The 21,835-nt window shown below is 36.9% G+C and overlaps 1 protein-coding gene across 8 annotated transcripts in view; it reads left to right on the top strand.

Moving 5' to 3' along the window:
- Positions 1-21,835, top strand: part of lama2 (laminin, alpha 2) — an 852,572-nt gene that overhangs the window by 575,666 nt on the left and 255,071 nt on the right. For all 8 annotated transcript variants that reach the window (XM_039747473.1, XM_039747472.1, XM_039747479.1 and 5 more), the window contains 3 exons: positions 4,487-4,667; positions 5,341-5,477; positions 16,043-16,279. In XM_039747473.1, the coding sequence (XP_039603407.1) occupies positions 4,487-4,667; positions 5,341-5,477; positions 16,043-16,279 (555 nt within the window). The remainder of the gene's footprint in view (positions 1-4,486; positions 4,668-5,340; positions 5,478-16,042; positions 16,280-21,835) is intronic.

Genomic DNA, 21,835 nt, shown 5'->3' with positions numbered 1-21,835 from the left:
AGAGAGGGCCATAGAGGGCATTAGCCTAGTAGCAGGACTGCTATCTGCTCCTTTGTGTGATTAGAAACTGAAGGAGTACTGCCAGACTCATACAAAATTACCTCCTACTGGCTACCTGGTTACTGATGTGTAAGTTTCTAACAAGACTGTCAGAAACAGACTTGATTAGGGTGGTATGAGGGCCCGATGTCCTCTAGTAGAACCTGTGCTCAAAGCCCATCATCACACAGCTGAATTGGCATTCGCCAGAAAATACACAATTGGCAATTCCATCATTGAGAGCATGTAGATTAGAGTAGGTTCACACCAAGCACAGATGTAAAAGAGTCTGGAGACACCACCGTGAATGTTATGCAGCCTGCAACATTATCCAGCATGACCTGTTTTGGCAGTGGGCCAGTGATGAACGTACTTTGGACAGTTGCACATACCTCCACATGCTAGGCTACAGTATTATCTGCTGTTGGGTACTGGAATGAAATCCTCAGAGCGATTTTCAGGGCTTGTACTGATGCATTTGACCCTGGGTTAATCCTGGTGCAGGACAATGACGTGCCTCGTGGTCAGAGTGTGTATGCAGTTCCTGGATGATGAAGGCATTGATGCCATTGACTAACCCACACATTCTCCAGACCTAAATCCAATTGAGAACTTCTGGAATGTAATGTATCGGTGTATCCGACACTGCCAAGTAGTGCCACAGACTGTCCAGTAGCTCACTGGTGCCCTGATACTGGTATGGGAGGAAAGGACATCATCCAACATTTCATTAGCATGACCAGATATTGTTGGGAGTGCTTACAGGCACATGTGGGCCATACACACTACTGAACAACATTATGAGTAGCCATGATGAATTTTGCTCAGTTTGGCTCAGCCTGTGATTTCAGTTATTGACTTTGATTTTCTCTGTGATGTTGAATCAAGGCCTCAATGGATTGATGCTTTTGGTGCATTTTAAAGGTTTTGGTTGACTGTTGTGACATCATTTTGCTCTGAATGATTTACAGAGTATTACTCAGTAAAGATTTTCCACTTGAGTATATTACACATCGAGATCTAATGTGTGATTTAAGTGATCCTTTAATTTTTCCATACTCAATTGTATTTGTAAATATATAGTATATAAAAAGAGTGACAGAGAGAGAATGGGAGAACACTCTGGTATAAATAAAGTGCCTGTTCCCTTTATAGTCTTACAGCTGACAGGAATATATTGAGTACTATCCTTGTTCCCTGTGCTTTTCTTGTGTTGATCTTCTATTGTGATATTTGTAATAAATTTCTTTAAATGTATTTTTCCTAAAGATCAAGAAGTTAGTCATTTACTTAATACGTCCTGTAGTATTCATCTTAGGCTTCTTTAAGTACAGCCTCATCTTGAAAAGAAAACAGGTTTAAAGAGCTTTTAGGAATATGTGCTTTCCAAAGATTTCCAATGTCACATTCAGCAACATTACAAATCCATCTGCCTTTTCCTCTTTTTGGCAATCATCCTGGAGAAGGCGGTTGCATGGCAACCACAAAAATGTATTTAACATAAGACAACAGTTGTTAATGAAATGAACGAGAGTCTGTAGTGTGAGTGTTTAATCTTTCTTTTCATTCTGTTTTTCCTTAGTGCCTTGTCTTTTTTATTTGTGGGTGATAAAGAAATCGTACTGTACTCCATGTGGCACCTGACTTTTAAAGAGTGATACTTTTTTCCAGAAAATGATCATTTTCCCTTAGTTTGCTGACTCCACTTCTCAGGGTTCACATTCACACAAAACTTCAGCATATCCTGAGAGGATCAGATCCAAGATAGCAACCAACACCAGATGGGGTATTGTTCCATCACAGGTCACACTCACACACACTATCAACATGTATTAAAATCATATAATATATACCTCATTGATATATTTTTGGCTGCAATTAAATATATGAGATATTTCTATTTAGTGATGAGTTATCTTATTGTTCAAACATTAGTATTTAAACTAACTAGAGGAGATTATTCTCAACTAATCAGTCCTAAAAACCCTATTGAGTCTACATCACCGTTTAGCCGTTCTGCTCAGTAGCATTATTAACACAGGAAATTGTGCCAAGAAACTACAGTTGGCAACATGAAACATAAATAAAAGTGGTTTCAAACTTCTCTAGATCATGACAGTATTAGACAGATGAGACTATGTTGCCTATTACAAGGCAGGGGGCGGCCTGGAAGAAACTGGGCTAAGGAGTACAATGGGTCTAGAAACAAGTAGATGATGATCTGACCTGAAAGCCTTTAGATTGCGAGCTCATTGCCTACAGCAAGCAACCCCTGGATAGAATTTAAAGTCGACTTAAACCTCCCTTTAAGTCTAGAGTTGGAAGGTGAATTTGGGTAAGATAATGACATCAGAGATATGTTTAAAGGATCCAGACTGGAAGAGGAGTGGAAGAGTTGGAATTGCTCAGATGCTTTGGTTTTAAGGTTACCCAACCAGAAGGATAAAACTTTTCCCAGTTGGACGAATTTGGTTTTATTTATTTCCATTATTTGCTTTTCTACCGTGTATTGTTACTAGATAACCCCCTCATTTTCTTTTCTTTTTGAAAAGTTTTATTCATCACTATGATACTATGTGAAGGTTTAAGGCCGGCTCTATCACACTGCCTGTTCTGAAAGCAAATCTCAGCGGTACAAACATATTGTTGCGAAAATGTATAGAAGAAGGTACATGAATTCAAGAGATGTGAAGACAGTTTACAAGGCACAATGTAGTAGAACGCAAATAAACCATCTCACGTAGAGTACTCCTGGGAGATGCCTCATATTTAATATTAACTAGACATGTTAGATAAGTTAAATGGTTGCTTTAATAGCTCGGTATGAATACATGAAGATGTTTGCGTGAGAGTGCCCTGATCTTCTTTTAATCTTTGTTTCATTTTTAAACTTCTGTTTACTAATGCAATTTTTTCACTGTTGTTAAATACATTTTGCAATCAAATTCATATGAAGAGTAGTTCAAAATGTACTTTTTCTGCTCTTATATATTGACAAACAATACTGCTGCAGAATGTTACAAGCAGTTAAAGTTCCTAATAAAAAGTGATTGTGAGAAAACCAACATTCAACCCCCAACCACCACCACCACCACCACATCAGCAGCAATTTTGACAGCAAAGGCCGGAGATCATGCTGCTTGACTATAGCTTCCACTATGTCAATGAAATTTCAAGGCACAAATGGGCAAAGAACAAACAGTCCTGGCATTTTCCAATTGTCAATTTAGTCCCTGCTGACAAAGGATGAGAATTAACTGATTCAAATCAGAGTTAACTTTTTAACCTTTTCTCTTTTATATCAAACCTTTCAGGAAATCTGAGTATTTTAATCAAATCATTCTGTAATTATTTATAACTGTTTGCATATACTATAAAGGTTTAGAGGCAAACTGTAATTAATTAAATATTAATAAAAATTAAGCACATACATAGCAATTTTTTTCTTTTAAGACACATGTAATTTGCATAGCTCACTGCTCAGACATTAAATACCAAAGTGAATAATAATGATATGTCACTGAGGGATTGAATGTGAAATCAAACGTTCTTGTGTATGTGAATTTATCAAAGTTATGCTATGCAAATTACTTTATTGGTACATAAAATAACATGTCATATAACGTTTGGTGCATAAAGTACGGAGAAACGTGAAAAAGTATTTACATTCTAGGCAGAGTACCCTGTTTAGTTTAAGTTTTTTAGTAATGAAAGGCTTTGGCCAAAAATGGAAGGATAATGCTTTTCATATGTATAGTTAGGCATTTGTCGCAATTTTAGTTCTTTCTTGAGCATCTTACAGTCGAAAAACACTGAATGACCTGTGCAGGGGTGTTCTGTAGAGGTAGAATCAGAAGGTGAGGAGTCTAGAAGGTGCTGTAGTGATATAAAGGTTCATCAGCTTTCTTTAGAGCAGATTGTAAATGTTAATATGGTGGATGTGTAACCCTTTTCTTCCTACCCTCTTATGTCTACAGAAACTGGTCCCGGTAAAGACTCACCAAGTTAAGTTTGACAGTTTTCAAGTGATCTTTCCCTTCTTTTCAGGTTAAATGGCTAGTAACCATTCCTCTCCATCTAGGTGTTTTGTGATTGGCGTTCTCTGTTTCTCAAGAGCTGAAGTGTCTCTTGAAGTTTTTGTTCTAAACCAATACTCAACTACGCCATTGTTCCAAAGATTTGATCAATATACTGTAAAAGATTCAGTTTACCAAGGTAGTACATTTTTAAATTTGTTTGTAGAATCACCCTGTGTAACATGAATGAAATAAAATATTGAAGCATGACCACTCTAATATGAAAATGACAGCTCACATTCATCTAGGATCACCGTCTTTTTGATTGAGCAGCAGATTTCCTTCATGCTCGACAGAATTTGTACCTCATCAAGAATTACAAGCTTTTTTAGACTGTTGATTTTTTCTTTCTTTTTTAAAATTTTTATCAGGTGGGAACGTATAATCTTCAACCTTCCAGAGGATGTGTGCCTTGCAACTGCAACTCCTTTGGTTCGAAGTCTTTTGATTGTGATGAAAATGGACAGTGCATATGCCAACCTGGAGTAACTGGACAGAAGTGTGACCATTGTGCTGTTGGGTACTACAATTTTCAGGAAGGAGGTTGCACACGTATGACACTTTGATATTATTATTATTGCTGAATATTCTCATCTGAAGTGTGCTTAATTAAAATCCTACACTAACATGCCTTATGCATAGATGCTACAATTTATCCTACAGTTTGTAAAGCTTACTCCCAGTGTTTAAATTCCTGCTTGCAGTTGATACTCATGCAAATGATTTGTTTCAAATAATGACATCTGTCAATGGATAGACACTCTGTCTTTCTGTTAATGGTTATACCACCTACTAGAAGCCTCTGTCTGTATTTTCAGTTTGGTATGCAGAAGTGTGCTCTGTCTGCCAGTGTGCATTTTTTTCATACCAGATGGCCCCGTCTTCTGTCATGTGCCATGTTTTTGGAAAACTTGCCAGTAGATATCTTTTGTCAGCTGAGCAACTCAATAGTATACATTAGCTCAGCATTGAATTACCTTAAAGTTATTTATTTCTTTCACAGGTGAATGCTAACACAATATAGCTTTGACTTGTTATTATACACCGAATTTAGAAAAATGTACACAATCTAGTGATATCCTATCTATCTATCTATCTATCTATCTATCTATCTATCTATCTATCTATCTATCTATCTATCTATCTATCTATCTGTCTGTCTGTCTGTCTGTCTGTCTGTCTGTCTGTCTGTCTGTCTCTCTCAAAATTTGTCTTTTTTCCCCAGCATGCAGATGTTCCCACATTGGAAATCACTGTGATGCAAATACAGGACAATGCATTTGTCCTCCAAATACAGTTGGCGAAAACTGTGATAGATGTGCTCCAAATTATTGGGGTCATGATATCATCAGTGGATGCAAGGTATGTTTTTGGCATTGCTCAATATAATTTTGACATTACCTCTTTGATATTTTGGTATATTATGGTCTTCAAAATAAATTTGTGTCCATCCATGATGTCATTTTCTTTTCTGTGGGTGTTAATTTTTGTGCAAATTTCGGTACCTGCTGCTCTGTGGTTATTAGAGTTGACATCTGGGGTCACAGATGGTGTGACAGCACAGTTCAAGGAGTATAAAGGTCAGCCCTTTGCATTTCCTGATTTCTAAGTTTGTGGATTCCAAAAAGAAAAATAAATTGTGTGTGTGTGTTTGTGTCCCTCAAGCACAGGCAGTCCCCGGTTTACGTACGAGATAGGGACTGTAGGTTTGTACTTAAGTTGAATTTGTATGTAAGTTGGAACAGGCACATAAATTTAATAAATGCTATTGTTGACCAACTGTAACCAAGTGCTCTGCCAATGAATGATGGAGTTTCACCTCTCTCTGACCGTTTAATTATTTCTACTTTATTTTCAATGGTGATGGTTTTTCTCTTCTTTACTGTATCACCAGCACTTGCATCAGATTTATGTTTCAGAGACATTCTTGAAGGGTGAAGACAAAAGATTAAGATGAGTTCTTCTGCACAGCACTGTACACGCTATCACAGCAGGAAGGCACCCCTCATCAGCACATCTGATGTACTGACAAGAGACCACTTCCTGCTATGTGCGTAACAATACAAGCAGGCTTGCTATTGAGAATGAATGGGGGAATCGACGGGTGGTTCATCACCAACTCACCTCACAGTCACCCGTATGTCGTAGGTTGGATGTCATAATGTCATTATGCCCTTGATGAACTGTTTATCCAAAATGTTTGCCCAAACTGTCTAAACTTTTCCTTTTGAACAATTTTACACTTCTAGTTTGGGTATACAGATTCCCTAGCTTAAAACCATTGTTATAAATGCTTAAGTACAACGGTCAGGAAAATACGTCAGATAGCTTGTATTCATTTACAAAGGCATGAAAACCAATATATCTATCAGTCTTTGTTTATAAATCCATTAAGCATTCCCTTACAGTACATAGTGCTTTTCATCATGAGAAAATCACTATATACAAAGACACAAAGCAGTTTTATAAAGAAATTCGCATTAAAGAGTGTGTGCTTTGTAGCAGACATCTTTCACACAGTATACCTGGTAAACAGGATAATACAAAGTGGGAAAGTATCACTTCTCAATATGGAAGGGCCGTGTCTTCAGAAAAAAAAAAAATATCCTTAAAGTAGACAATTAAAAGTAAATCTGATTGAACATTTGCCAAGAGTTGTGCAGGGAAAAGTTTTTAACAGCAATGGCTTAGAGCTTTCATATTTCTTTGAAATAAGTAAAATATTTATCAGTATGCTGCTGCTAGAGTATGTGAATTTCCCCTTGGGAGTAATAAAGTATCTATCTATCTATCTATCTATCTATCTATCTATCTATCTATCTATCTATCTATCTATCTATCTATCTATCTATCTATCTATCTATCATATAAACAATCCAAAGGGTTATTCTTGATGTTGGAAATATGTTGGAATTATGTTGTTAGATGTAAGCACTACAAACACATTGACTATATGGATTTAGCAAAATGAGTTCTTACAGGTTCACGTGTTTTCATCCTACATGCTACAAATGTACATGTTAGAGCTAACTGGTGGCCCTAAAGTGGCCTGTGCTTATTGCATGGTGTGCATTGTGATTTCCTCCTGCATACCTGTATTGGAGGTCTTGTCTGTATTTTAAGAAATGGGTGGGTATAAAATAATAAAAATAATGACAATGTATTCCTCCAGGACCCAAAATATACAAAAAATAAAACTGTCCAGAAATACACCCCTCAAAAATTAGCTGATCCCTAATCAATCCTGTAAGCATGCTGCTGCAACATCATACCTTCAAGAAGAGTTCAACATGCTGTAACATGGATACATTATTTGTTCATTTTATGAGTTTTGTTGCATGAAACTGTTACTACATTTACTCTTAATGCAATAAGATTTATGAATTTATATTTTAAAGAAACTTACCTGCATGTGAGTAAGACTTCTTTTGTTAAAATTATGTTAAAAAAATCTAAATCAAGCTCCCTACTGCAGTTAGTCTCATTAGAGGTTATGCTAATAGCAGTAACTCAAGATAGAGTGCCATCCATGCCAGTCCATTAAAGGGTGCAATCAAACACATACTGTACATCATTCTAAAAAATAAACAGGGTTGTTCACTTTATCTAAAGTTATTGTAATTTAAAATAATACATTTTGCTGAAATTATGCATATTTTATAGTTACACTAATCTATCTATCTATCTATCTATCTATCTATCTATCTATCTATCTATCTATCTATCTATCTATCTATCTATCTATCTATCTATCTGTCTATTTCATATGCAGCATAAACAATCCAAAAGGGTTATTCTTGATGTTGGAATTATGTTGTTAGGTGTAAGGACTACAAACTCTATTTCATAGCTGATGATGATGTTATAGTATAAGCTTAAATTTTAAAGTTGAAAAAGACGGCTCAAAAAGTTTAAAAGAAGGTGAACCACATGATACCTAACAGAGATGGTTGGCTAGATTTCAAGAGTTATATTACAACTCCGAGAAATACTAATTTTCTACATTTTCACTCAAATCCACTCTTGAGCATTTACTCAAAAGGTGTTAGTTGCCACATTTTGTAAGAAATATAAGAATGTAAGAAATGTTCTCATCTCCACAACTTTCATCTGTGGAAAGAACTCAGGACCCAAAAATTCCCAAAATTAGTCAATAGCATGGGAGCTGGGTGTAGTTATCAAATATGCTGCTATGTATTGTATACCTACCTACAGGTCAGACTGTCAAGTGGCATCATGCTGAGTTGATAAGGTATGTATTTCTGGCGTTTATTCTATAGTTGTGCACATGAGTTGGGTGATTTTTTTTCCTCCAAGCTTCCACAGTGGATTTTTAAGATGACTGCATTTTTCAACAATGACAGACATGTTCATTAAGCATTTGGTTCCCATGGATGGAATGTTAATCTGCAACATGACATTGAACTACTGAGACATCTGTAGAAAAACCTCAGGGAAAAATGCCCAGAGCCCAAAACTGGATTTTGCACCATGAGAGCACACCTGGACACACAGTGTTATCAGTCAAAGAGTCTATCACCAAAAATAATGTGCTTGTTGCTTCACACCCCCTTATTCTCCAGATATCACTCCCAGTGACTTCATTTTTTTCCTCAAGTGAAAACGTAAGCTAAAGGGAATAAGATTTGCTACTGTGGAAGAAATCCAGGAAAATAAATGCCAGAGGCTCTAGATATGATAACAAAGGATGAGTGCAGGTTAAGTTCGCAGGAATGGGAGAAGTGCTGGGACAACTCTTTTGTATCTCAAGTAGAGTATTTTGACTGTGACTAAAAGGGAATTGCTGTAAGGTTTTTTGTTTGTTTTTTTAAAACTTACTACAATTTTTGGGCCCCCTCAAAAAAACCTATAAGACCATTTAAATTAAGGAACTGTAAATAACACGTGAAAGACTATTATTTAATCTTCACTGTAGCAATATGTTTGTTATTTCCTTTTTATTTATGTTTATTTTATTTATTTATTTTAATTGTTGTATGGCAGATATGAGCATGCAGAGTGTGAAAAAGGGGGCTAAAGTGGCTGCATTGTCCCTATGGAAAGGCAAAAATCAAATCAAGCCCTCACCGCCAGTGGAGCTTAAGGAAAATGTCCTGTTTGCACAGCAACTGAATGACAATTGATGACAATATGTGTATAAGGCATTAGCAAGATTTACTTATTTGAGCTTTTATCATCTTTCCCTACGTTCACAAGTCAGCATCAGTCTGTTTAATCGAGACCATCACACCAATGAAAGAAGATATTTATTCTGTTGGTAATGTTTCTTTGCCATTGTTTGCAGATTTGAGGATGTGCATTCTGACAATAGCGATTCCTCTAACTGTCCCCCCAGCCCCCCCAACCTGTGGGGTTATCAAAAATCTTTTTAGTGAACGTCACACATTGGAATAAATTCACTAACTTGTTATACACATTATATTGCCTGATTTAACCACATGTTTTCAAATGAGTACTTATTTTTGATTTGTTTACAATGAATGCAGAGCTTGAGTTGCATTTTCCCCGTGGATTTGAGTTTTTTCACCAGAAACTCCATGTTCTTTCCACAATACAAAAGTATAAATATTGTTATTTTCAGAAGGCATCAGAGCTGCTCTGATGTGTGTGAACTGTAAAAACTGAAACATTGGATCAACTTAAATAAAGTAATTTTTCACTCTTAATTTTTTTAACTTGGATTAATTAACGATTTTCCTGTTAGTTGAACTTGTACAGTATATATTGTTTAAAAAATATATATTTTCTAAAAATGTGTCCAATACCAAATCTTCATTTAATTCAAATAATATTTTTATGAATATTCATATTTTAATATTGTTTATTTAGTCAGTCAGTCAGTTATTATCCAACCTGCTATATCCTAACACATATTTATATCAAAACTATGAATCAAATAATTGAATTATAATGGGTGTAACTAACATTCAAGTAGACATTTACACTGCATAAACACAAATAATCCTTCTATATAAAAGCGGTCAGGATTGTCCTTCCGTCCCGTGAGTGCTACGCAGGCATGGAGTTTCATACACGCCCCGTCCATTTTGCACCCGTCCATTTTGCAATGCAGGATGGGATTTGTAGTTTCGTTTTCCAGGTAAAGATGATTTTCTATTCCAGACTGTGCGATATCTTCTTCTTCTTTCTTACTATATAAAAGCGGTCGGGATTGTCCTTCCGTCCCGTGAGTAGAAAGCATAGCGGTATTCCGCATATCACAGACTTACTACTTGCAGCTTGCGGTACTAAGCGACATAATGTGAGCAGAGTTCTGATGCTCCCATCGTTCCCTTGCTTTTCTGCGTGATGCGCTGGAAAAATAGACAAAATTATGTCTCTGGAAATAATTAATGTTGATGGAGTACAAATGCCTCATTGCGTAGTAAATATCAGGGGGGTTCAAAAGGGCGACCTCAATATTGAAAAAAAGTTTAAATTTCATCACAAAAATAACAGAAACTACGAGTATTAAAGTAATACCGCTCAAATGCAATATAACCAAATTAATGAGTTTGTATGAAATATCAAATTGATCTACATATTGAATTGCCTTAAGAAGTGGTCAACTTAAAAGTCGGTCGCCTTAAAAGGCGGGTCAGCCTAGTTAAGAATATAAAAGACTTTTTTCATTTATTGTGGATGATTCACATTTTGCTCAATTGTATCATAAGTAATATATCAAAGAAAGTAACATAAATCAGCTTCCACAACCTCACAAAACCCATGGCAATAAGAAGAAATCATTTACATTATTTGCTTAGCAGATGCTTTTATCCAAAGCGACTTAGAAAAGAGGTAAACAATCAAGTAACATTAGGTTAGGGCCTGTTTGTTCAGCAGGTATAATGGGACAGGTAACAAAGTTGATTGCCATAAATGAAAAGATGTAATAGATTTACAAACATAGATTAACAATCGATAAAGCAAATAAACTTAAAGTAACAATAAATCAACCTACAGTATGAAAGATCATAGAACAAAGTTTTTTTTTATTTTGATTTTTTCAATCAATCATTCAGATATTCACAGAACAGATAGGTTTTCATTTGCTTCTTAAAAATATTGAGAGAGTCAGCAGTTCGGTTGAAGGTGGGCAGCTCATTCCACCAAATAAGAACTACACAGGAAAAGAATCTGGATTGAGACTACATGACATGTAGAGGCAATATCACCAGACTCAGGTGGCACACCTGAATGGGCGAGAAGGAGTACAACACTTCACCAGTGTCTCCATATATTCAGATGCTCACCCACTGACTACTCACTAGGCAAGCATCAAGGATCTGAACTTAATGTATGCTGCTACAGGGAGCCAATATAGCAGGGGTGCCCAATACATTGATCGTGATCGACCGGTAGATCGCAAAGGGAGTGCAGGTAGATCACGTTGCATTCAAAAAAATTTTTTTTAAACGTTAGCCTATCCTCCCTATGGCATTTGCCACTTGATTGACATACAGGGCGGCCAGTCTGAGATGTCTTTTCTTCTAACACACTGGTCATCCCACATGCACGATTACATGCAAGCTACTGCAAAACTCCGGCTGTGATCTAGTTAGTCTTCCAATTTATATTGACTAAAGAAGGGATTTAAAAAGAAAATTGTTTGGGGAGGGTATGGGCTGGATGTGGAATTGGAAGAGGATTTTTTTTCTCACAATGTCACAATCGAAGTGCGTTTGTCTGATCTGTCAATCTATCATTGCTATTCCAAAGAAGGAAAATGTGGAAAAGTACTTTTGAACTGTTCATAAGAACTATGAAACTGACTTTCTTCCGAAAAGCGATCTGAGAAAGAGAAAGGAGGGGGAACTAATATATATATATAGCATTTTTAATGTAGGTAGATCATTTCGACCTGGTCATTTTAAAAGTAGCTCGCAAGCCAAAAAGGTGTGGGCACCCCTGCAATATAGTGACCCAAAGAGAGGAGTAACGTGCCCATCTCAGCTGGTTAAATACAAGACAAGCTGCTGCATTCTCGTTTGATAGCACATGTGGGTACTCCTGCCAGAAGTAAGCTGCGACAAGATCAAAGCCTGGACCAGAAGGTATGCTGCATATTCCATCACTTCACTAAAAGTCTTTAACTACTTTCCATCTGTACTAAGGTGTTGAGATGCCTTGGACCATAGTGCAACAACAGGAGTGGATCCTTATGCAAACATAGGATAATAAAATACATGAAACTTGTTATTTTACGTCAATTAAATTCAACAATATATAGTGAAAATGGGCATACCACATTTAAAAAGTGATAATTTTGAGTAAGTCAAGTCAAGATTGGGAGCATGCATTTGTACAGTGCATTGCTGCACCCACTACACGACGAAACAACTCATGATCCTGGTTGGCAACCCCCCCAGGCAGACACGTGGTCCAGTCACAACTTCTGGAAATGACCCTCTATCTGCAGCAGGCAGGTGTTACATGGGTGACCCCTTGGCCTGGTCCAGTCACTCGGGTCCCCAACAATGAGGATCTTACGAACCGGATCACCCTCAGGGAAATGCGGCACATCGCCGTAGTGCCGTAACTGACGCTCCCTCACAATGCAGGTAATGTGCCTCATTTAGGACTCCATGAGCAACCGCTCAGTTGACACAAAGTCAAACCAACGGTACCCAAGGATTTTCCGGAGAGACACAGTACCAAAGAAGTCCTGTTTTCATCTCAGGCCACTGGAAAGCGTCCATGTCTCGCAACCATATAGCAAGACAGGAAGCACCATTACTCTAAAGACTTGGACCTTCATCCTTTTGCATAGATATTGGTACCGCCACATACCCCTTTCCAGAGACCTCGTGACCCCAGCATGCTCTCCCAATCCGTCCACTGACTTCATAGGAAAAGTCACCAGAGACAATAATGTCACTGCTGAGGTAAGTAAACCTCTTGACAAGGTCAATACTCTCTCCACAAACAGACACACAGCTGATGGCTGTGCTTAAGAGGTCATTAAAGACCTGGATCTTGGTTTTTATCCAGTACACTCGCAAGCCTAGATACTCTGATCAGAGCATCCATTGACTCTGTGAAGATTTGAGTAAGATTAACTTTAAATAAGTGAGTCAATTGCTCCAGGGGAGCTGTAAAATGGCTGACCCTATGGTTTGACCCCAGAAAATCATGCAACAAGAAAATTTTTCATTGGAAATAAGTATATTAATTCAAATCAAATTTAAAAAAAAAAATTACAATCCCTGAGGTTGATTACACTTCTGTTTAAAGAAAATAATATAATGGTTTAGTTTCAACATGGTTTAATTGACACCTTAGAGAGTGATACATAGATAGATAGATAGATAGATAGATAGATAGATAGATAGATAGATAGATAGATAGATAGATAGATAGATAGATAGATCAGTGTAACTGTAAAAAATGCATAATTTCAGCAAAAAGTATTATTTTAAGTTACAATAACTTTAGATAAAGTGAATAACCCTGTTTATTTTTTAGAATAATTTATGTGTTTGATTGCACCCTTTAATGGATTGGCATCCGGCATGGATGGCACTCTATCTTGAGTTACTGCTATTAGCATAACCTCTAGTGACTAACTGCAGTAGAGAGCTTGATTTAGATTTTTTTAACATTATTTTAACAAAAGAAGTCTTACTCACATGCAGGTAAGCTTCTTTAAAATATAAATTCATAAATCTTATTGCATTAGGAGTAAATGTAGTAACAGTTTCATGCAACAAAACTCATAAAATGAACAAATAATGTATCCATGTTACAGCATGTTGAACTCTTCTTGAAGGTATGATGTTGCAGCAGCATGCTTACAGGATTGATTAGGGATCAGCTAATTTTTGAGGGGTGTATTTCTGGACAGTTTTATTTTTTTGTATATTTTGGGTCCTGGAGGAATACATTGTCATTATTTTTATTATTTTATACCCACCCATTTCTTAAAATACAGACAAGACCTCCAATACAGGTATGCAGGAGGAAATCGCAATGCACACCATGCAATAAGCACAGGCCACTTTAGGGCCACCAGTTAGCTCTAACATGTACATCTGTAGCATGTAGGATGAAAAACATGTGAACCCATAAAAACTCATTTTGCTAAATCCATATAGTCAATGGCTGAGATGGTATCTCTACATATGACTCTCAAGTTGTTGCAAATAAAATCCTTTTGTGCACAACCATCTATACGTTACTGAGGACTGGCATTTTTTATAATTAAGTTAACAAGAAACTGTTGTAGAGGGTCAAGAAACAGAATTTGGGTGTAGGGTTAATTATTATACACATTTAAACGGACGCAGGTTTGATTGAGTTTGGGTTCAAACTGCTGTGAGAATGGAGGGCTTTCGTGGAATTTCAGCGGGTGCAGTTGGGTGTAAAGTTAAGCTGGAGCATCAGCAGGTACAATCAGGACCAGCTATTAACATTTTTTTGGCAGCATAGTCAAAATAAGGCAGACAGTAGTCAAATAGTCAATGAAACAGAAGACCATCCCAAAACGTAGAAGTTATGAGATCCTCCAGCATATACCGCGCACGGTTTTATGTGTCAGACAAATTACCCCTGTTGTCTTGTATAAGATACTTGCAGCACAATATAGGCCTGTTATACAAGGTGAACGTTCTATGCATATTTTTTCATATACCATTTTTATGGAACTTACTTTGATTTCAGTGCCTTCATGTTTTTACAGTTGTTAAAATTATTCAGTTTTTTTCATGTTTTTCATTTTTTAATGACCGATGGAATGCTTTTTTATATTTTAAGTACCTTGTGCTTCTTTTTCCTTGTTGCCTGATTACATTATGTTGCCGTTATACATAATTTCAAAACATAACATTTTAAAAGAAAGCTTAATTAAAGCAGAGCCAGAATTAGTAGTTTTCTCTGAATAGCTTTTGATCCAACAGCGAGTAAGAAAACTACCAAGTATTCTTGTGCTTTCTCTTCTGTTTAATTTAAGTTTAATTATTTTTAATCAGGCAAGTAAGAAAAGTGTAATTACAAGCTGAGTGATGTAAGTAAATTATAATTGAATCCTCAATTAGATGTGCACAAATTAGTTCATGTTATAAAAAAAATATGGCTTGATAACTGGGTGATTTGAATAGTTAGAATTTTCATAGCTTTGTTTTCTTTTGATTGTTAATATATAAAAAAACGCCCTTTTTAAAACCAAAAAAGTGACTTTTTTAGTTAACGTTTATGGCTACATGTAGTAAAGTAGTCTGCTCTTTTATATACTCTGAAGATTGTACTTTAACAATAAGTGCATAAAAATATCAAATGCTGGTTTCCTTTCTTAGCAGTGACTTTTTGAAAGTATTCATTTTAGCAACTTGTTGTTAAATGCCCTGAAAAGACATGTTTGAATATTGTACAGAAAAGGCAATGACATGGTCTTTGGGAAGGCTAAAAAAAAACATTTTCCAACAATCTGTTTTTGTCACATTTTATTTATTTATTTCCAAATTTGCTTAAAGACAATTTTAAGTGTTTTTCTTTGTCTCTTTACATCATAGAAGGTAATACAGATGTGTGTTTTCATTTATTTTTCTTAATTTGCTGAGATTGCTTCACTAAATTGGTTGAGATCATTTATTTCCAGTTATCATTTCTTGCAGTGCTAAATGCATAGTAGATAACTAAATTGTGCTCTTTGTTATGGCTTCAAAGATGTGGACTACTAAGCTTCCCCACATCTTGTTTTAGATTAACCTTTAAAAATATTAAATTCATTGTATTTGCTGAAATGAGAAAATATTTTATAACACATCTAATCGAATCTCATGCTTTTTTCCAAATAAAAAAATGAACATGATGCCTTAAGAAAAAAAGTGTTTTCTTTTTTCTTTATAGACCAGGAATTGTATTTTATTAAGACCTCTCTTTGACATGGTTTCCTTTTTTATCTCTCCCAGCCTTGCGACTGCAATGTTGTGGGCTCCCAGTCTCTGCAGTGCAACCCTGAAACGGGTTGCTGTTTCTGTCAAACAGAATTTACCGGAGAGAAGTGCAATGAGTGCAGGACAGGATATCGAGACTTCCCTCACTGTATCGCTTGTGAATGTTCTTTTGAGGGAGCCGCCCCGGAGACATGTGACGAAACTCTAGCAACATGTTCATGTGCTGACCATACTGGACAATGCACCTGCAAGGTAAAACAGCCTGTCAATGAAAATGTCCTTCTCCATTTTCTCAGAAAAATGCATCTCGTAGCTCATCTTTTTTGCCTTTTCATATATTTTATGTTAATCTGATCTGATTGCATCAAAAATTTGCTTGTCTTTTTTTCCATGTTTATATTACTACAATTATTGTGCATCATTATCATAATCTCATGGCTGCTGAAGAAATCCAGCTTTAAGTAAGAATGTGCAGTGGATTCAGAAAGTATTTAGAGTATTAGAGTAGAGTATTTTTTAAAACTTCATTGTGTTTTAGATTAAAATTTAAAAGGATAGATTTGCTATTTTTACCCATCAGTCTACCCTGAATGACCCATATTGACAAAGTGTATTTTCAAAAAGGTTTAAACATTTATTAAAAGTCAAAGCTGAAATCTCTCATTCATATAAGTATTTGGACCCTTATCTCAGCACTTTGTAGAAGCCCCTTTGGCAGCAATATTAGGTTCCTGCTTCCTTGTATAAGTCTCACCAAGCTTTGCACACCTGGATTTGAGCAGTTTATCCCATTGTTCCTGGCAGATCCTGTAAAGCTCTATTAGATTGAAGGGAAAGAGTCTGTGAACTGCCATCTTCAGGTCTCTCCACAGTTGTTGAATAGGGTTTAACTCTGGGCTTTGGCTACTCAGAGACTTGTCCTGTAGCCACTCGATGTGATAAGCTGAGTCTGCACACAATCTAAAAGTAGCATTTAGTATAACTATTAATAGCTTGTCACATTCAGTTAAATAGTTCTAAAGGTAAAAGTTAATTACCTACTATTTTAGTGATCTAGCGAGAGAGAACATAGTGGTGGTGCAATATCATGCCAGTGTTTTGTGTCTCCTTGCAAGTTGACCCACTGACTTGAGAGTTTGTGAGTCAGATGGCTTCTCTGGGCTGGAACAGACACTATGCCAAGGCACATGTCCAATGCTAGCATATTATGTCAAGGCGCACTTTTGAAATGAAGGGGCCCAAAAACAAACCGTGTGTCTGAAGTCTCTGTGGGAAGGAAAGATCAGAGCGCTGAGTTTAGCAGGTTTGCGGCCAGAGAAAGAAAGGACAGAGTGAAGTATGTGAAGGTTCACCATGTAACTACCTGCTGAGGTGAGTGAGAAGTCAGCGCAACATTGTTGTAAACACATCCATTTGCACGGAGAAAGGTGTTGGTTTAAAATAGGGACATTGCATCTGAGCAGGACGTCAGGTGTGTGACTCAATGATGCTTGTCTCAACAAGTTATCATTATCTGTGTCTCAGTTCTCACATCCCCTTGTTGTTTGGTTATGGCTCCAGATACCCAGAGTCTGAAACTGTGCAATTGTGTTATCACACATGGCAGCAGACTTCAGCATTGCCTTGGCTGTTTGCATTGGGTCATTGTCCTTGCTGAAAGGTGAGCTAGCAGCCACAGGTCTTGTGCACTCTGGAGCAGGTTTTTATCCAAGGACCTCTCAGTATTTGGCTGCATTTATCCTTCCCTCAATTCTGCCCCATCTTTCTGTCCCTGCCGCTGAGAAGCACCCCTATTGCATGATGCTGTTACCACCGAGCTTCACCACAGGAATGGTATTAGGCAGGTGATGGATGAGCAGTGCCTGGTCTTTGCCTGATGTAGTACTTGGAGTTCTGTCCAGAGAGTTCAATTTTTATTTTATCCAACCTGAGAATATTTTTCCTCATGCTCTCAGACACCTTTAAATGCCATTTGGCAAACTCCAAGCAGGAGTGATGCAGTCTGCCATTACCACCTGATGGATGGAATGCTGTTGAAATGGCCGTTTTTCCAACAGGTTCCCCCATCTTAGCAAAGGACTTCTGAAGCTCTGTTTGAGTAATGATTGGATTTTTGTTCACCTCCCTGATGCTGTCTGGTTACTTAGTTTGCTCGGGCTAAAAATGTGAAATTTAAGCAAGTGAAAAGTATTTATACAGGGTGGCCCAGGAAAAAGTAGCCCGCCACCCTGGCGAAAAAAGGCGCCCTTCCATAAAGAAAGAAAGAATTTGAAATGCAAAAATCTTTACTCACTCTTAACAGAAAGTGCTGAAAATGATCTTCTTGTGCGTCAATGCATTTTTGGGCGCGCCTTAACATGTTGTCATATATACGCGACACAACACTGGGGCGCCAATGCTCCGAATTGCATTACTAATATTGTCTTTCAACTGGTGTAGGAAACTTTGTTGCAAAAATGTCCCGCGTTTCCTTAATGGAACCCGTGAGAACGTACGCCTCCACTATTGCGATTCTTTTTGGAATGGAATACATGTAGCTCAGCTCGTATTCACACGTTTGCACTACGTCTACACAGCTTTCGTGATGAGGGTAGTCAATCAGCGTGCCACTCTGGCAGGAAGGCGGGCTACTTTTTCGTGGGTCACCCTGTATATAACCTTTAAAACTTATTTAAATTTATTTTAATTATATATTGGAAAATCTTTTCAAGTAAATTATGCTTACCGCATTCATTTGTTTTGTAGTAATGTTGATTCTACACTTCTTTCATCTAATAATTATGTAATAATTATAATACAATTTATTTATACAAGGCGTCTTTTTAAGCACTCAAGGACTCCGAACAACAATAAATAAAAAACACATTATAAACAAAACGTAAAACAGAAAATATAAACATTAAAAACAAACAAAGCCACTGTAATCATAAAAAAAAGCCATTATAAATAGATGGGTTTTAAGTTTACATTTGAAGGTTGAAAATGATTTGACATTTCTAAGTTCAGTAGGTAGTGAGTTCTAGAGCTTGGGTGCAGAACGGCTGAATGCTCTGCTCCCCATGGTGGTTAGACGGGTGAGAAGGATGGTCAGATGGATGGAGGAAGAGGATCTAAGATTACGGGAGGGAATGGCAACATGAAGAAGGTCAGACAGATATGGAGGGGCGAGGTTATGAATGGCCTTAAATGTTAACAGCAGAATTTTAAAATCAATTCAAAACTTAATCGGGAGCCAATGAAGCTGCTGCAAGACCGGAGTAATATGGTGAATAGAGAGGGTTTGAGTAATAATGCTCGCAGCAAAATTCTGGATTAGCTGAAGCTTATGGAGAGATTTATTAGAGAGACGAAAGAGGAGTGAATTGCAATAGTCCAGACGAGAAGTAACAAGACTGAACAAGGATGGCAATGGTATGGGGAGTGAGGGAGGGGAGGCAGATGTGATTAATATTATGTTGGTGGAAGTAAGCAGACCAGGTGATGTTATTAATGTGAGTACGTCAAGGATGACACATAGACTCTTGACCTGAGGGGAAGGGGTAACAAAGGAGTTATCAATAGCAAGTGAAAGATTATCAGCTTTGGATGATAATGATTTTGTACCAATGAGGAGGACCTCAGTTTTGTCACTGTTTAATATAAGAAAATCTGAAGTTAACCAGGATTTAATTTCACTACCACTGCCACCTTGTTCGTCCAAACACTTAAAGGTTTAAACCTTTGCTCTGACCTATGCCTCACCACAATATTTTTGCCAAGATCTGCAGCAGGTTCTTTTGACTTTAAGGCTCACGCTCGTGTTCGTGTTCGTGTTCGTGTTCGTTCGTGCTCGCTCTCTCTCTCTCTCTCTCTCTCTCTCTCTCTCTCTCTCTCTCTCTCTCTCTCTCTCTCTCTCTCTCTCTCTCTCTCTCTCTTTTTTTTTGTGTCCTTTTGTGAATTGTGGGACCTTATATATACAGGTGTGTGTCAATCAATTCAATTTGCCACATGTGGACTCCAATAAAGTTCTAGATTCATCTCAAAGATAATTAGAGCAAACAGGATGCACCGGACCACAATTTGGAGTGCTACAGCAAAGGGTCTAAATATTTATACAAATGAAAAATTTCAGTTTTTGATTTTTATTTTACATTGTCATTATGAGATTTTGAGTCTAGATTTAGTAGCATAAATGTCAACTTTATACAATTAAAATTAAATCTATTACATCAGTGGTTCCCAAACTCGGACCTGAGGACCCCCGGTGGCTGCAGGATTTTGTTCCAACCAGATTCACAATCGGTGATAATAACCGATAACAACTGATCTCATTTAATTAGCTGGTCTTTTCTACTCTTCTCTTATTCTGCAAACAGTTTTTACATTTATAAGACATTTAGAAATATTTCTATTTTTCTCTAAAGCTGTAAATGCTTAACTCTCTTTTGTTGTTTTCCTGTTCTTTTCTCCCTTTTCTTTTGTAGTTCGCTCCCTTCATTTAACCCCAATAGTGGCAACAACCAGCATAGCAGACACCCGGGATGATGAAAGCAGCAACGACTTCAGAGTCTGACTCACTAATTAATTAATTAAATAATCAATTAAATAACCAGAAATACCTGAAAAAGCAGAATTGAAATTAGGTTGAAAATACTGTTAACGACTTAAACAAAATGACATATTACATATAACTACTTATTACATTTTAATAAAAATTTACTAGACCTTTAGAATTTTTACATTGCCTCCACAACACAGAAACTGGGAAATAATGACTCTCTTAATTGGGCTAAGAGTCCAATGAAAAATGGAAGTTGGTTGGAACAAAAACCTGCAGCCTCAGGGGTCCCCAGGATTGAGTTTGGGAACCGCTGTATTACATAATAAAGTGTGCAGAAAGTGAAGGGATCTGAATACTTTCTGAATCCACTGTACTTTGCTTCAGGGTTAAATTAGTAACCAAATAATATTAAAGTTAAATTTGAACTGGAAACAGGTTAAAAGACAGAATCAAAGACTACACAACCAATCAAGAAAAACATCATGTTTAATAAAAAAAAAAAACTTCTGTAATGAAACTTTGACAGCAGGGAAGTGAATTTGGATTTGTTTATGAGATTAGCGTTATTGACTGTAGTTCAATCCTAAATCCAATGGTCTAATTCCAGTTGGCAATCAAGTCTTTTCATCTACACTGAGGGCAGGCTTTTGTCAAACTTTTTTGCCTACAGCTGAGTTTTAGCTTGTTTTTAAACCTGTCAGTTGAATGAAATTATGTATTTGCATTTTTCCCTGTTCTTGTCATAGCTCTTTTTTTTCTTCATCTATATTTATGTCAACCTGATTTGAGATATGAGTTAAAATATCATTTTTAACCTTCAGTGACTTTTAAGGCTGTTCCTGTGACCTGGAGTTAGAATAAGGATGCCACCCCCCCTGCATGTCATAAAAGGCAACTAAAGAAAATTGATTTCAGGAACAGCATCTGGTCATGAAACGTTCTGCTTCAATACCCAGTTTTCCATATCTGGCAAACCTGGGTGAACATAAAAAATAAATATAAACCTCTTAAAGAATTCCTATTAAGGCCAGTACTGGTGAGGTGACGCTTTAATGCTAAAATATAAAGAATTTCAATTGTTTAACTGTCATGTTCAGGAAAATCTTGAACCTAAATTAGGGTCTAAATTTTGGCCCAGTTGGCATGCTGCTGTTTTGAGTAATGCTGAGAACAAAAAGGTTTGGTGGAAGGTTGAGAAGTATCCAGATGGTCAAAGTCCAGTAGGTTGTTGTGAATAGTGAAATCCCAGTCAGGCATCCAGCCAGCAA

The sequence above is a fragment of the Polypterus senegalus genome, chromosome 3, assembly GCF_016835505.1.
Source record: "Polypterus senegalus isolate Bchr_013 chromosome 3, ASM1683550v1, whole genome shotgun sequence".
NCBI classification, from domain to species: Eukaryota; Metazoa; Chordata; class Cladistia; order Polypteriformes; family Polypteridae; genus Polypterus; species Polypterus senegalus.
Note: the sequence above shows the minus strand (reverse complement) of the source record. Positions and strands in the feature narration are given on the sequence as shown.